General features: G+C 38.9%; 1 protein-coding gene and 1 non-coding gene across 3 annotated transcripts; one reads left to right on the top strand and one right to left on the bottom strand.

Annotated features, from left to right (window-relative positions):
• Positions 1 to 2,114: 2,114 nt before the first annotated feature.
• On the bottom strand, positions 2,115 to 4,838 carry LOC101311015. 2 transcript variants are annotated; one of them, XR_185048.1, is made up of 3 exons: positions 4,718 to 4,838; positions 4,461 to 4,593; positions 2,115 to 3,345 (listed from the first exon to the last, which is right to left on the bottom strand). It is a non-coding gene; the product is annotated as an uncharacterized LOC101311015 (transcript). The 2 variants fall into 2 exon arrangements; XR_185049.1 differs by lacking the exon at positions 4,461 to 4,593 and having other exon boundaries at positions 4,718 to 4,804.
• Positions 4,839 to 10,635: 5,797 nt separating this feature from the next.
• LOC101310722 (cystathionine gamma-synthase, chloroplastic-like) lies at positions 10,636 to 14,109 on the top strand. Its single transcript, XM_004304236.1, has 11 exons — positions 10,636 to 11,226; positions 11,360 to 11,463; positions 11,606 to 11,679; positions 11,788 to 11,956; positions 12,097 to 12,156; positions 12,249 to 12,452; positions 12,558 to 12,644; positions 12,872 to 12,979; positions 13,082 to 13,177; positions 13,263 to 13,381; positions 13,797 to 14,109. The coding sequence occupies exons 1-11, from the start codon at positions 10,734 to 10,736 to the stop codon at positions 13,918 to 13,920; spliced, it is 1,638 nt and encodes a 545-aa protein (XP_004304284.1). The 5' UTR covers positions 10,636 to 10,733; the 3' UTR covers positions 13,921 to 14,109.
• The last annotated feature ends 280 nt before the right edge of the window (positions 14,110 to 14,389 follow it).

Genomic DNA, 14,389 nt, shown 5'->3' with positions numbered 1-14,389 from the left:
TGCATTCTGACCACCACCGAGTCCTGCTGCGAAGCCATAGTTTAGTCGTAGAGACAAAATCGATGCCGATCTGTGAGAACGCAGACTCGTCGTCGATCTGGTTAAACCTGAAGATACCGCCACCCATAACCTCGCAACAAGACATCAGTTCAAGACTCCGGGGATCCCACGCCATGCCGCAGCCAGACCCTGGACACCGTCTTCCCTGAGATACAACAGCCCCTCCCTGCAGAGTGAAGCCGCAGTTCGTATCCTCCGTCACAAAACCGACCGGAAGGCCCTGCCACCTCCACAATACCAAAACAGCCCGTCCGGCCTCACCGACCCTACACCAACGAGGCGAGAAGCCCACGCAGATGCGGTGGCGCCGCCGGACAAGCCAGACGCACCCCTCTCTTTCCAAAGCTCCTTAACAAATTTTTTTATTTGGATCCTCGTAACCTTGCATCTATTGTAGCTTAATTTAGCCTTCTATTGCAAATCCAATTAATGCTGAATAATTGATATATCGGACAATTCTTCGATTCGTAAAGTGGAGAAAATGTTGATGTGTAAAAAACCAAATATTTTTCACTCAAAGCAATAAGATAGAAACCAAAATTATTAATCAATGGGAAGGAGTAAACTTTAGATTGAACAAACTCGGTTACAATTTGAATATATTACGGTCTAGTATCATGAAGGCTCCTTTGAATATATTACGGTCTAGTATCATGAAGGCTCCTCAAAGCCGTGGCCATCCTCAATTCCTCATGCCCATATTTAGCTTCTGTTGCCTAATAGTGCACACCGTAGATCGATGATCCTAGCTTTGTCCTTGAAAATAAATGTCATATTGAACAGATTAAATCGTCATGATGGCACGCATATATCAACAATGGTCCAACAAAAAACTGGTCCATTTCACCTCCTACAATAGCAATTTAGTGTGTGTGTGTGTGACAAACAAATCGCAAATTTATATATGGACCCCCGTTTTGGTACTGATCTTTGGTCTGCTTATTACTAATCTGATGAGAAAAGAAAATGGAAATTAGCTAATGGAAGTAGATGATTGATACGTCTTCAACGTGTATGCTACTATTTTGGGGTTTAGTAATCAAAGCAAGATGATCCTTTGATTGAATGGATGTCCCTCTCTATCTAATCAGAGATCTATTCCAACATCTTATTTTTTTGCTCTCAATTAAAGAAAATAAAGCTTCATGAATGTGACAATACAACATAACTGTGTCGTATTTCTTAGGCTTGAGTGCTTCACTAAACAAAGTACTAGTCACATCTAGGTTTCAGGGTTTTGAAAGAATATTCGAGCAGGTTCTGATGGATACTTTGTTCCTAATTTTGAGAAAGCTTGTCACGAAGAAGCGTAATCGGAGTCCCGGTTAGAAAGCAAACTCACCAACAATAGCAATGTACGTACGTAGCTAAATTTGTCCAAAGGAAACTTTGAGGTTGATTCAAGATCGAGTAAGCAGTGCAAAGAATATGCGAGAGGTTGGCAAACTTTAATTGCCATGCATTACACTTTTATTTTTTTCAAAGCAATTTCACCAACATAGGAGGACTCAAACTACCTGCATTTAAGATTTAACATTTACAAATTTCCCTGGTCTTCTCTTGCTCTTTTGTCGGTGGATTTTACATTTGTAAAATCACCCATGTAAAACCACCACATACGTGGAGCAAATTTTTTGTTCATGTTCCACAAAAATATATATATATTCCAGTAACGGGTGTGTATGTATATCTCACATATGTTACAGAAAAACGTCTATCAATCTCATATAGCATTAGGTCGTCTATCAATCTCATATAGCATTAGGTTAATGCATCTTATGCATCAACTTTTTATTATATATTCGGGTCATTTCAAAGATGATGTGTACACACATGAAGAAAATAAGAAACTAAGAGTCACTCTCTCTGTCTCTCATTGACTGAGATCGGAGTATGGTGAAGATCAAAGCCAGTCTGGTGTTTGCAACTTGAAATTAAGCTAGCTGTGGGAGTTGGAGCAATGGTGTGATTGAATATCCTCCACAACTTAGATGTCAGAGACAGATCTTCTTCTATATCATAACTTAGCTATTACAGTCTTCGTTTTTCTGTTTCTCTTTGTTTTCTTCTTCATGCTTGGTGCATATAAAAACTGCACATGAACTCATTTATTTCAGAGGTATAATGGCACTAGCTACTTCACCTTCACATGGGTCTTTAATCGCCTCGACTGCAACTACACACCAGAACATAATAAATATGAACGACGAAGAGAGCACCTGTCGCCATTGTTGTCCAGGGTGGGATCGATTCGTGGTTTAGCATCAACTGTATAAACTGATGCTGCAACTCTATCTTCACTTTGTACCAGTACCCTTTCTTTGCCTTCCAAGTTCGACGTAGTAAGTAGGGTTTTCCATGACCATGAAATATCTGGACCTTGTTAAATGGTGATGATGATGCCATAGAAGCCTCACTGCAGTACTTGAATAACTGATTTCCAGGACGAAATAAATGGTACAAGAATTGAGTGAAACCAATAATTGTTATACTACTGATCATAGAGTTGAGCTGATTCATCCTCATGGTAGAATGATACCGGGTAGCGAATTTTGGGTAAGAAGGGAGAAGGGTCCAGCATTACCTGCCTCATAAATAGAGTTCCAAATGAAGCAGGCAGCGACTGCATTCTGGAAAGTGTTCATAACTAACTATTATCATTAGTCAAGACAGTGGTCTTTTGTGAAGGTAAGATTGGAGCAGGGGAAAGCTAACACATCCTCTTTCAAGTTGAAAATTAGATGCACACTGCAATGCAAATGGATGTTGAAGACCACAAATTTGAAAATATACCCAAGCGCTCAGCTTGCTGCATTTTTGGGCTACTACACAACAGATTCAAAGTAGCAAGTACAGCCCCTTACAGTTACTACTTCGTCGAACAGTAAGAGTTTATATAACTAGTGCTTTGATCTTTATTCCATTAGAGTTTAACACAGACTTTCTACAGAACTCCATCCACACTCAAGAGCCTTGATCAAGCTTTCCAAATGCTACAGATCCTTACATCTCTTGTTGATCGATATGATTTCTTCACAGGGAGAAAAAAAGCTCCTTTTTCCTAGATGCAATAGAGCTCCTTGTAAGACAATTCTTTTGTTGATTGAATGATTTCTTCATAGTATGAAGAGGTATTAGCTTGTTGAATGCAATAGTTGCTTCGTCATTTTAGTATGAAAGTTGCTCGGCCAAAACAATAACGATGAGCTTTCCTTAACAGCTGACTGCCTGGATGTTTTTCTCCCGTTCCAATGAGGAACTCATACATTCCGGTGAGGGAAGTTCCTGTGATTCAAATAAAAACACATTTAATACAGACCATGTGACCTGTTTTTATATTGATAAATTATAACATACAAAGTCATCAATTCAGCATAGTCGTTGCAACCATGATAAAGGTATGTAGTCCACCAATTCATGGACAATCCTCAAACTAGCCTGAAACTGAACCCCGACCATAACATGGAACATGCAAACCCAAACAAATCCAGTACTTTTTCTCTTCAAAAATACAAAACCCAGCATACAACCAGGTCTATGAGTATCAATTCAATGTTTAAGGTCAAAATCACTAGCAAAATGGAGTTTTCAAACTGATCAAACAAAGACTATTGGACCATGTAAGGGCATTACTGGCAGCAAATCACTAGAAGTTTAAGCTGCAAAGCGGATCCCAACATTTATTTCTGCTCATTGAAATAAGGCAACCAATCATTTTATTGTCATAGAGCCTAGGTAAAAGAGCAATAACAAGACCTAATTCTAGCCGCAGCAGTGATGACCCTTCACACTATATTGAGTTAGATTGCAAAGGACAGCTAATTTACAAAGTAATACAGTCCCAGGCCTCTCTAAAGTGATAAACTCAAGCAAATTCTGTATCTTGTTCTAGTGACATTAACATGACTTCATAAGTAATTACTGAAACATGTGTGGGGATATATGGCAGCAGATACATTAGAAGTTTAAGCTGCAAAGTGCAACCCAATATCCATTTCTGCAATTCAGACCAGGCAACCAATAGTTTGATGGTCATGGAGCCTTGGTCTGTTGCAATACAATATCAAATATGATGCATTTCACAAAATCAGTGAGCTCTTTCACATCCGAGCCAGAGCTCTGGAACTAGACCTATCAATGATAAAGGTAAACCGAACTAGGTTCCCTTTTCTCTTCAAGTATAGTAATGAATGGAATTAAAATGTGAGGGTCTTACTGGCAGCATAACACTGGAAATTTAAACTGCAAAGCGGCTCCCAACATCTCTTTTTGCACATTGATAAGAGGCAACCAATAATTCCATAAGTCATGGAGCCTAGGTAATAGCGCAATAGTCCAACCTTATTTTTGTTTGTTCACAGATTAACTAGACTAGAGTAAACAATTATAACCACACAGACCTCCAAATTTGCAGTGAGAGAGAAATGATATTCCTGCAGCAGCGAGGGTTCTTCCTCCTCTTTCTGCCCAGGAGTGTCTAAAAATGTATATTCCAGTGTTCTGACTGACTTGCAGACACCCTATTTGTAAATTCTTCATGCGTAAACCCAAACAGAGGTGTAACAATTAGATCAAACAAAAAGCAATGGGGCAAGTTGAATCGGCTAACTGAAACGAAACGACTGAATGAGCTAGAAACGAGAACCCATTTCCATACCTTGAAATCTCCATGAGCCAAATTCATTGATGAGGAAGTTTGAGATTTCTAACGCCCTTGATGTTTCGGCTGCTGTAGAGAGCGCTTGGGGCTCAGAGAGACCCTAGAGCTGTATATATACAGAGGTTTCTAAATTAGGGCATTTCATATAGAGGTGGGCTCTTGGTTCTTCCAGCCCATAAAAACATGGGTGGACTGACGACGACAGCCCAATTTTTTCTTTTTCCTTAGTGAGTCAGCCCATATCACTTCCAAAACCCACCGTGTATATGTATTATGTCATCTAATCTTGACAACTCATATATGTATCGTGTGCTGAATATACACTCCTTGTTTGGTGGTTTTAGTACATTTCTTCTAGCGAAACTATTTTGGTCATCTCATAGATGTTCATAACTCAACCAATATGTCATGGCAGCCTCAATATTTTGTTTAAGGTAATGAACGAGATAGAATATAAGGGAATCACTGCATAAAGGGAAAGAATGTACAAAGAAGTGGGACACAAAACCAAAACATTACACTTCAAAAGTCAAGCATAATAAAATTCTAGCTAAGTTATGAAAATGAAACCGTGGGAAACCCAAACAATCAATCATGTAGTGCAAAATGATAAATAAAGGAGGCGAATCTCATCACACAATTCCATAAAAAGATTAAGCATAATTTGATAAAGCACAAGAAACTATATTTTCTTCATGTAAGATATGAGAAGACTAAAATGTCATCATAGAAATCTAGAACAAACGATTATTCCCCAAAAGTTTGAGATTCCAACGCCTCATTCAAGGGAAATTCTATGGTACTTACCCGTATGTGATACCTACATTTACAAATGTGACAACATATTTGTAGTCAAAGTGGTAATGGTGAATTATATTGTTCGTAATATTGTTCTAATAATTGTAATTACAAAATGTACAACCATTTTATAACTTTTTGAACAAATTGTTCTCATAGTTGTAATTTTGTTTAACTTTATGTAAATAGAGTAAATAAATTTAGTAAATTTGTTCTCAATGTTGTAATTTGATTCATAACATTGTAATTTTTGTTCAAATACATGTAAAATAAAAGTAGGATATACATAAGCTTGTCTCCTCATTCAAACCTTCTAAGCTAAAAAATATGATTTGTGCATTTGAGGATCAACTTGTACCTTGATTGATTAGGAGACATATTAAAGTTCAATACGATCCCATTGAGGTGATAATGGCCAACATCGACATCGGGCAAATAACGTTTTCTAAACGGCCTTATTCATCATACACCAACTCCGCGAAAACATGTTGAGAGTTTTAGGGTTTGGAAAACATAGAGGGTTGTGTGCAGCTTGTCTGGTGGCGCCTCTCCGTCGATCGTGGCTTCAAGCCTCATCGACGAGCATTGGGTGTTGTCGGACGGGCCTTTTGGGTTTCTACTCGGTGGTCGGAACTACGTGTTCCCTCTCCTCTACCAGCGGAGCCAGTGAGGAAGTTGGTTTACTGGAAATTGACTGCAATGCACGTGTGGAATAGGTGGTCAGTGGCCAGATCGTGGCGGTGTTTTGCCATGTATCATATGGTGCTCGTTGTTTCTCCACGGTGGGACGTTCGGTGGTTTTTGCCATGGTTGCTTTGCTTCTTCGTTGTCGGTTGGGATGTGCTAGCATGTATGTGGTTTTGTGGTAGAGGATCGGTGGTGTTGGAGGGAGAGTTAACGATCGGTGGTGTTACTGGAGATTGGTGGTTCAAGTTTGCTTGGCCGACAATTTATGTAGGGCAGGTTGGAATGTCGGCTGCTCAGTCGTGGCTGACGGGTCGATGACAAGATGAGGCGGCACGGGGGTGGTGGTTGATCGATGATGGTTTCGTTGTGGCGACGAGGTAGCCGACGTCGATTAGATGGTGGCGGCACCTTCAACTCTTAACGAAGTGGGGCACGACAATCTTCGGCCGTGATTTTTGTGTGGGCAGCTTTCTCTCTATCCATAGGATTCCATATTAGAACTGGGCCTGCATGTTGGGTCTAGCCTGCGTTGGTTTTTGTTTTTTGGTTATCTGGTTAGGTTTTTTTTTGTAGTTGTTTTTGGTTAGGTTTATAAGTCCTCATTTTTTGTAGTCGAGGGTTTAGGTGTTTTGGTTTGGTTGGTGTGCTACCTTCGTGGCGTCATTCCTGGGGATTATGGGTTTTCATTTCGATGTTCTCTGGTTGTCAACATAAGAGTGAATTGCCTTTGCATGTGGTTTGGTGGTTGTTGGACACGGTGTAAACACAAAAATTCTTGTAATGAATGACAGAAAGACACATGTACAAAATCAAATATTTGTATAGATGAATTTATGGGTTACAATCTATGTGGTTATTTTTTACAAGAATTTATTCTGATTCAATCTCTGACGTCGATTTGATTCAAGGGTGATGAGCATTTGATCTTGAACCGAATGGTTTTAGTTTGGACTTCTTATCGTGTTGACGATTTGTAGAAGTTGATTGACCAAGGGCCGTAGAGGCTTGTTCTTGATCCGACTTAGGCCACAAGCGGTGTCACGTGGTGAATGTTCTTCAGCTTTGATGGCGGATGAATTGGCAAGTGTGTTCAGTGCTTGTTGATTTTCCACGAGCTTGTTGAAGAACTCGATAGAAGTTTTGATTTGTTGAAGACTTGAAGACGAGGGTTGATCAAGGGCCGTGGAGGCTTGATGTTGATCGGATTTGGCCACGAGCGCTTCCACGTGGTGATTTGTTCTTCGTCTTGAAGGTCGTGAAGATGTCGGCTATTTGGCAGCTTGGTGACTTTTCAGGATTTGACAACTTCTAGGCTTGAGGTTGATGAAGAATCGGCTATTTGGTAGCTTGATGATTCTTCAACGGTTTTGGGAGACTTCTGAGCTCTCGGGAGTAATTTTTCTCTCTTGTCCATAAGTTCTCTTCTTGATATGAGATGAGGTATTTATAGTGTCGACGTTTCTCCGTTTATGGAATGTTTTGAATACACCGTTTTAATTGTATTTACTTAACAGTATAATTAAATCAATCAGTCTTGATTGATTGATTTAATTATAATTATTAACATAATTAAATCAATCTGTATTTATTGATTGATTCGATTATGACCGATAAGGTATTTTGCCAATTTGATTAAATGTTCGACTTCATTTTCGATAATCAATTTAATTTGATTGAAATTTGATTATCGATTGACATTTAATATTTGTTTTTTTAGTCAGGATTGATGATTTTTGTTGTCGACCGACCATTCACATGTCGCCACATGTCATTTCTGAAAACTTTTCAACTTTCCCGACTCATGAGCCACGTATGCAATTTGTCAGGACTATGCGTCGTATAAATAATCTAATGATTATTATTCTCATTAAATTTTATACGTCTACACACGGTGTTGAAGAATGTTGATTGACTCGGTTTATTGTTAATGACAAGATTGTACCGATACTTTCAGGTTTGGGTAGCTTGTTAGGGGTTGAGCTTGGCTCATAGATGTTGTTTTTAATGACGGACCTTTAACTGTAAATTTTGGTAGAAATGTGTGTTGTGATATAGGCATCACAACTGTTCATTTTAATGTGCTGTCATTTCTTTGATTATTAATGAATTCTAAAAAAAAAAATCATCATACATTAAATCAATAAGAAAAAAAGTCCCATGATTAACAATCATAATCCTTATTCAATTTCATAGGGCACCACCATTATCATATATCCAAGATCACCACTAACAAAATCGAAGTTTTGATAAATAAACCATCTATAGACTATAGGCCAAAAGAGACAAACCGACCTATCATTGGTCACGACATGATTAGATTCCCTTGTCCACCTATAAATGGCGGACTCTCTCAAGTGCCAAAATTTTCTTGCATTTTGTATACAAAAGTAACATACACACATGTATCTGCCTTCTCGAGTTGTCACGTAAACTTGTTTAATTCTTATATAAAAGAAATGGACACCTCTTTTGGTTAGGATTATATGCGACAAAGATCAAGACAAAACGACTAATATTGGTTTATAACATGCCAATACCCTATATATTTAAAAAAACATATATTTTTAATTGATGATCATATATATATATATATTATTAAAGATGATTGTTACCACTACGACTTATAATGTTATATACAAATAAATGACGTAATTTATAAGTATATATCATCAAAGATGATCCATTACCACTACGACTTACAATATCATATATACAAATAAGTGACGTAAATCATAGTTTACAGGTATAAACATGAGTCACGATTATTTTGAACATTGCCTTCATATTTTTTTTTTCTTCTTTCTAAAGGAAACCAAAATTTACATATGTTCCGTGCCGTTGTGGAAGGACATAGCTAGATTGCCAAATTAGAACGGGATATGTTGCAGGGTAATGAAGTAATCAAGAACTTAATCAAATTGCAGGGTTTTGATTATTGAATTTGAATAGAATAAAACCGAAACACTGTTTCGCGGTCGTCATCATTCGTCACACAAAATCAATAGGAAAATCTGACAAGAAGGCCTATTCCATGTTGATTTGTCACTAAGCCGCCACTCCCATATGGCCTCCTACCAACTTGCTGCAAAGCGGTGACCCTTTTCTTTTCGAGTCCAACCTTAATTCCTTGGTTATTTCATAAGTCATAACCAATACCCTACAATAGTTTTTTTGTTTTGTTTTTGTTTTCCTTTTATCGACAACATTTTTGGATATCTGAAAATCAATTCCCAACATACCCTGCAATTTAGAACACAAAGAACTTTAATTCTTGTGTTTGATTTATATACTGTGGAGAAACGGTGAGCTCAAGTTTTAATTCTCATTGGGCTTGATGGAGTAAACATTTGAAATTTAACATTTAGGTGGATGAAAAATATAAAAAAAAGATAAAAATAAACCAAAGAGGAACGTGAAACATTTTTTTATTATGAAGATGATTTGTTAAATCTTGCGGCACAATTAGTAGTAATATTAGTCGAAGATGAAACTTAATATCAAGATTAAAAGCATGTAAAGAGGAAAAACAAAATCACGGTCCAACACGTACGTAGGCCGTGTTTGTTACTTAGGACCTGACGAGATCATACGTGACTCTCCAGTACATCAAAAGCTAACTCGTGTCTGACAACACATGTGACTCTATTAAATCCTGAAAACAGCATTGACGCCTTCTTCTAGGATGACACCAAAAACCATCAGACCATGCATGCCCAATCTTCGTTCAGCCTCGCATCGTCGTTCTCACCTCCTCATATGTAATTCATCTTTAGAAAAATTATCATTCTAAAGGTATTTATTTATAGGGAGCTTTTCTAGTGAGGACTCTTAAGTTGACTAGTTGAAGATTTTTCAGTTTATGGTTTAAAAGACCTATTTTTCGATCACATTTTGACATCTCATCCGTTTAGTTATTAGGTTTATATGAGTAGATCATTTCTACAAATTTTCAGCCAAATTGATATTCGTTAAGATAACAAACTAGATCAAATTAATTGACAAACCAAATATGTCAAATATGAACCGTTCAAGTTCATAATTGATAAATCACACTTATGAATGCCTTAACAATTTTCAATATACCTGAAAATTTAGAGAAATGATCTACTCATAAATACCTATAAACTGAAAGATCAAGATGTGGATATAAGATCGAAATGTGGGATAACTCGAAAAGTCTTTAACTTAAAGGTCCTCATTAAAAGAGCTCTATTTATTTCTAAATGAATTCAATAATCATTCAAAAGAATAATTTTGGTTCTTTTATGTTGCCAGAGTGGATCCACGTCGGCACGAATCCAACTGGACCAAGCTAGCATCCATCTTCTTTGTTGTTTGTTACACCTTAAAAAAAGAGAAGAATAAACACTGAAATCGATTACGAAAAATAGAAAAAGGCGGGTATTAAATCCCCTGGATGGTAGACCAACTCAAACCCCCCTAACCACTTTCCCGAAAAATTAGAAACTCTCGCTCCAGCTAAAACCCTGCTCTCGATCCCTCATCAATCTTCCTCACTCTCACCACCATGGGCGTGTACACGTGTCCTAGGGTTTTCACCTCCTCCTCCTCCTCCTCCACCTACTGCTGCCGCCACCACCCCGACCTCGCCACCCGCGCCGCCGTCAATCCCCGCCCCGGCTTCGCCGCAGGCCGCGTCGACTCTCCGGCGCCGTTTCACGGCCTATCGTCACTCATTCTCCGCTTCCCTCCCAACTTCGTCCGCCAGCTCAGCACCAAGGCCCGCCGCAACTGCAGCAACATCGGCGTCGCGCAGATCGTCGCGGCTTCGTGGTCCAACAAAGACTCCGACCTTTCGGCGGTGCCGGCGGCTAGTGCCGTCGATGCCGCCGCCACCGCCGCCGATCTGGTCGTCCCGGCCCAGATCGGGACCGAGGATGACCTGGCGGCCGTGGATGCGGAGTACGCCGTGTTTGGGAACGGTGTACAGTTAGGAGGCTTGCCTGATTTGAAGGACGCCTCGTTTTTAAGCTCCGATGGGAGCATCGCAATTCATGCCGGTAATTAATTTTGTGTTTATGCGTTAATCGCTTTGATTATTTTCAATTCGATTGGTTTTTGCTTTGGCTTAATTCATTTCTGAATGATTATGCTATGATTAGCGTGTCAACGATTGGGTTTGTGTTTGTGTAGGTGAAAGATTGGGTCGCGGTATAGTGACTGATGCAATTACAACCCCGGTGGTTAATACTTCTGCTTACTTTTTCAAGAAAACTGCTGACCTCCTTGATTTCAAGGTATCCGATTATCATAATCCGTTGCGATTTGTAATCTTATATAGCTCCTGTGCTTGGAGTGAGGAATGCATTGTGTGTGTTTGATTGATTGATGGTTCGTGGTCAACGATCGTTTGGCTCATTTATGCTAACTTTGTTGCAGGAGAAGCGCGCGACGAGTTTTGAATACGGGCGCTATGGAAACCCAACTACCGTGGTTCTTGAGGAAAAGATTAGGTTGGTATATTGGTCATTTAGTATCCCATAGCCTGCTTGTGGTTTTAGTAAGCTTGGCATCTTTGGAGAATGTTTATTGAGGCAGAGCTGTGTTTTTGTATGATACAGTGCTCTTGAAGGAGCGGAATCTACACTGTTGCTAGCTTCCGGAATGTGTGCTAGCACGGTCTTGTTGATGGCTTTGGTTCCAGCTGGTGGGCATATTGTGACAACAACAGACTGCTACAGGAAGACTCGGATATTTATTGAGACCATCCTTCCCAAAATGGGGATCACGGTATGGTTTGCAGTTATTACTTTTGGAATGATGAGTTATCCTGATTTTCTAGTAATAGGGTACTTGCAGCTACTTGCTGCTACTTGTCAAATTATTGGTCATACTTTTGTTAGTGATTATACTTGTTACCCTATATGCAGGCAACAATTATTGACCCTGCTGATGTTGGAGCACTAGAAACTGCACTGAATGAGAATAAAGTTAGTAACAAAAATTTTTTGGATCGGTTTCTAATTTCTGTACGACTCAGAAGATCATGGGGATCCTTACATTATATTGTACCTCTGTGCAGGTTTCTCTTTTCTTCACAGAATCTCCTACAAACCCTTTCCTAAGGTGTGTGGACATTAAGTTGGTTTCAGATCTTTGCCATAGCAAAGGGGCAGTAGTCTGTATAGATGGCACTTTTGCCACACCTATGAATCAGAAGGCCCTTGCTCTTGGGGCTGATCTTGTTGTGCACTCTGCAACAAAATATCTTGCTGGCCACAATGATGTAAGGCAGTTGATATCAATGCAAGTCATTTGTGGGAGTCCAAATACTTTGGTTGTCAATCATTGCTAAATGAGGCATTAAGCAAGTGCATGTATTCTATTTCAGGTCCTTGCTGGTTGCATTAGCGGTTCAATGAAATTGGTTTCCGAAATTCGTATATTGCATCATATTTTGGGTGGTGCTCTTAACCCGGTGAGTTATGTTCAACAAGAAGTATTGTGGGTGACATTTTGATCTACACTAATTATTCTCATAGGTCATTATGAGGGATACTGGTCTTAGTTTCTCATAGGTCAAGCATAGATGATTGTAGATTTTCCACTTTTGCGTAAGGATTTTGAGCTCTATTTGTTATGGAATATCCTCATGAAACTTGAGATTGCATGATGATAACTGATGAATGTTTTTCCTGCCAACAGAATGCTGCATACCTGATCATTCGAGGCATGAAGACTTTGCATATTCGTATACAGCAACAGAATTCTACTGCATTGAGGATGGCCAAAATTTTAGAGGCGCATCCTAAGGTATTCTTTTTTTCCCATAAGTTTCTGATTTTGGTTACTCACATCTGTTTGGTATATAGAACTTTGGATTTACAAACTGATGTGATGTATGATGCTATCCAGGTGGCGCACGTCTATTATCCTGGTTTGCCAAGTCATCCTGAACATGAGCTTGCCAAGAGGCAGATGACTGGTTTCGGTGGTGTTGTCAGTTTTGAGGTGATTTTAATCGGCAGACTCATCATCTTCTGTGTGCTTGTACTATTGTCATTAGGTTAACATAGTGTCTTACTTAACTTTGCAGATTGATGGAGACTTGAAGAGAACAATTAAGTTCATTGATGCCCTGAAAATACCATATATTGCCCCCTCCTTTGGTGGTTGTGAGAGCATCGTGGATCAGCCAGCCATAATGTCTTATTGGTATTCCCTTTTTTCTTAATCTTATGGTGGCTAATGAATTCAGTTTTCTAATGTCTTTTTGAAAGAGAGACCAAAATTTCTTATATGCCAAATTCTGTTGTGGTTAGGGTGTGTTAAAATGTCTCCATCCAAGTGTGATAAGTTAGGTAGATTACAATCTATTAGACTAAGATCAGGTTTTACTGAAAGTTCATTTCTAAAGCATGTATGGGTGCCTGGAGGTGCTTTGGCACTGCATAACCGATTCTTGTTGCCTTTAAGTTGCCAAAGTTACTGCTTACAATAATTCTCTAAATGATAGTCTTATACACTGAAATGGTTGAAAAATATTTTTGCCATGTTGGTATTTGCAACAATGAGCAAAAGAAATGTCTCCTTTTCCTGACTGCTTTTTGTTACCATGCTTTTGAAACAGGGATCTCAGCCAGTCAGATAGGCTCAAGTACGGAATCAAGGATAACCTGGTCCGTTTCAGCTTCGGTATCGAAGACTTCAATGATCTTAAGGCTGACATTCTGCAGGCCCTGGAGAAAATATAGAGCAAACCGGCCACCTAAGATGCGGATTCCTGTTTAATTTTTTTTTACCTGTTCTTTTGGTGTTTCAATTGATGTTTGATCACCAAAAACGGTCGTTATCGATTCCATTAGGACCCAAAACCTGTCGAATTTCTTTTGTAATCTGCTCTTAACAATTCCATATCATTATCACTATGCTGCTTTCGTTTAGTTTTAATGCTTTGAGTTGAATGAGAATTTAGGAAGAAAATCAACATCAAATAAAACGATCTGCAATTTGTCTGGAGGAACCAAATTTACGTGTCTGATATGGACTTCCCATTTCTTCCATTTCAAGCTGTCATTGTGACGGATTAATCAAATGAATGCAGACTCACTCACCCATTTCATATTCTGGGTAGTGAGAATATGCGTCAGAATTTTTCAAATACGTCATTGAAAACTAAATGTTGATTGGATTACACCATAAACAAGATTTGGCTTAATCAGA

Source organism: Fragaria vesca, linkage group LG6 (genome assembly GCF_000184155.1).
Source record: "Fragaria vesca subsp. vesca linkage group LG6, FraVesHawaii_1.0, whole genome shotgun sequence".
NCBI classification, from domain to species: Eukaryota; Viridiplantae; Streptophyta; class Magnoliopsida; order Rosales; family Rosaceae; genus Fragaria; species Fragaria vesca.
This window is presented reverse-complemented; position numbering and strand designations above follow the sequence as displayed.

Coding starts and splice junctions, on each gene's coding strand:
- LOC101310722 (XM_004304236.1), top strand. CDS start 10,734: ATGGGCGTGTACACGTGTCCTAGGGTTTTCACCTCCTCCTCCTCCTCC. Junction 11,957..12,096: donor TTCCCAAAATGGGGATCACG/GTATGGTTTGCA, acceptor CCCTATATGCAG/GCAACAATTATTGACCCTGC. Junction 12,453..12,557: donor ATCTTGCTGGCCACAATGAT/GTAAGGCAGTTG, acceptor ATTCTATTTCAG/GTCCTTGCTGGTTGCATTAG.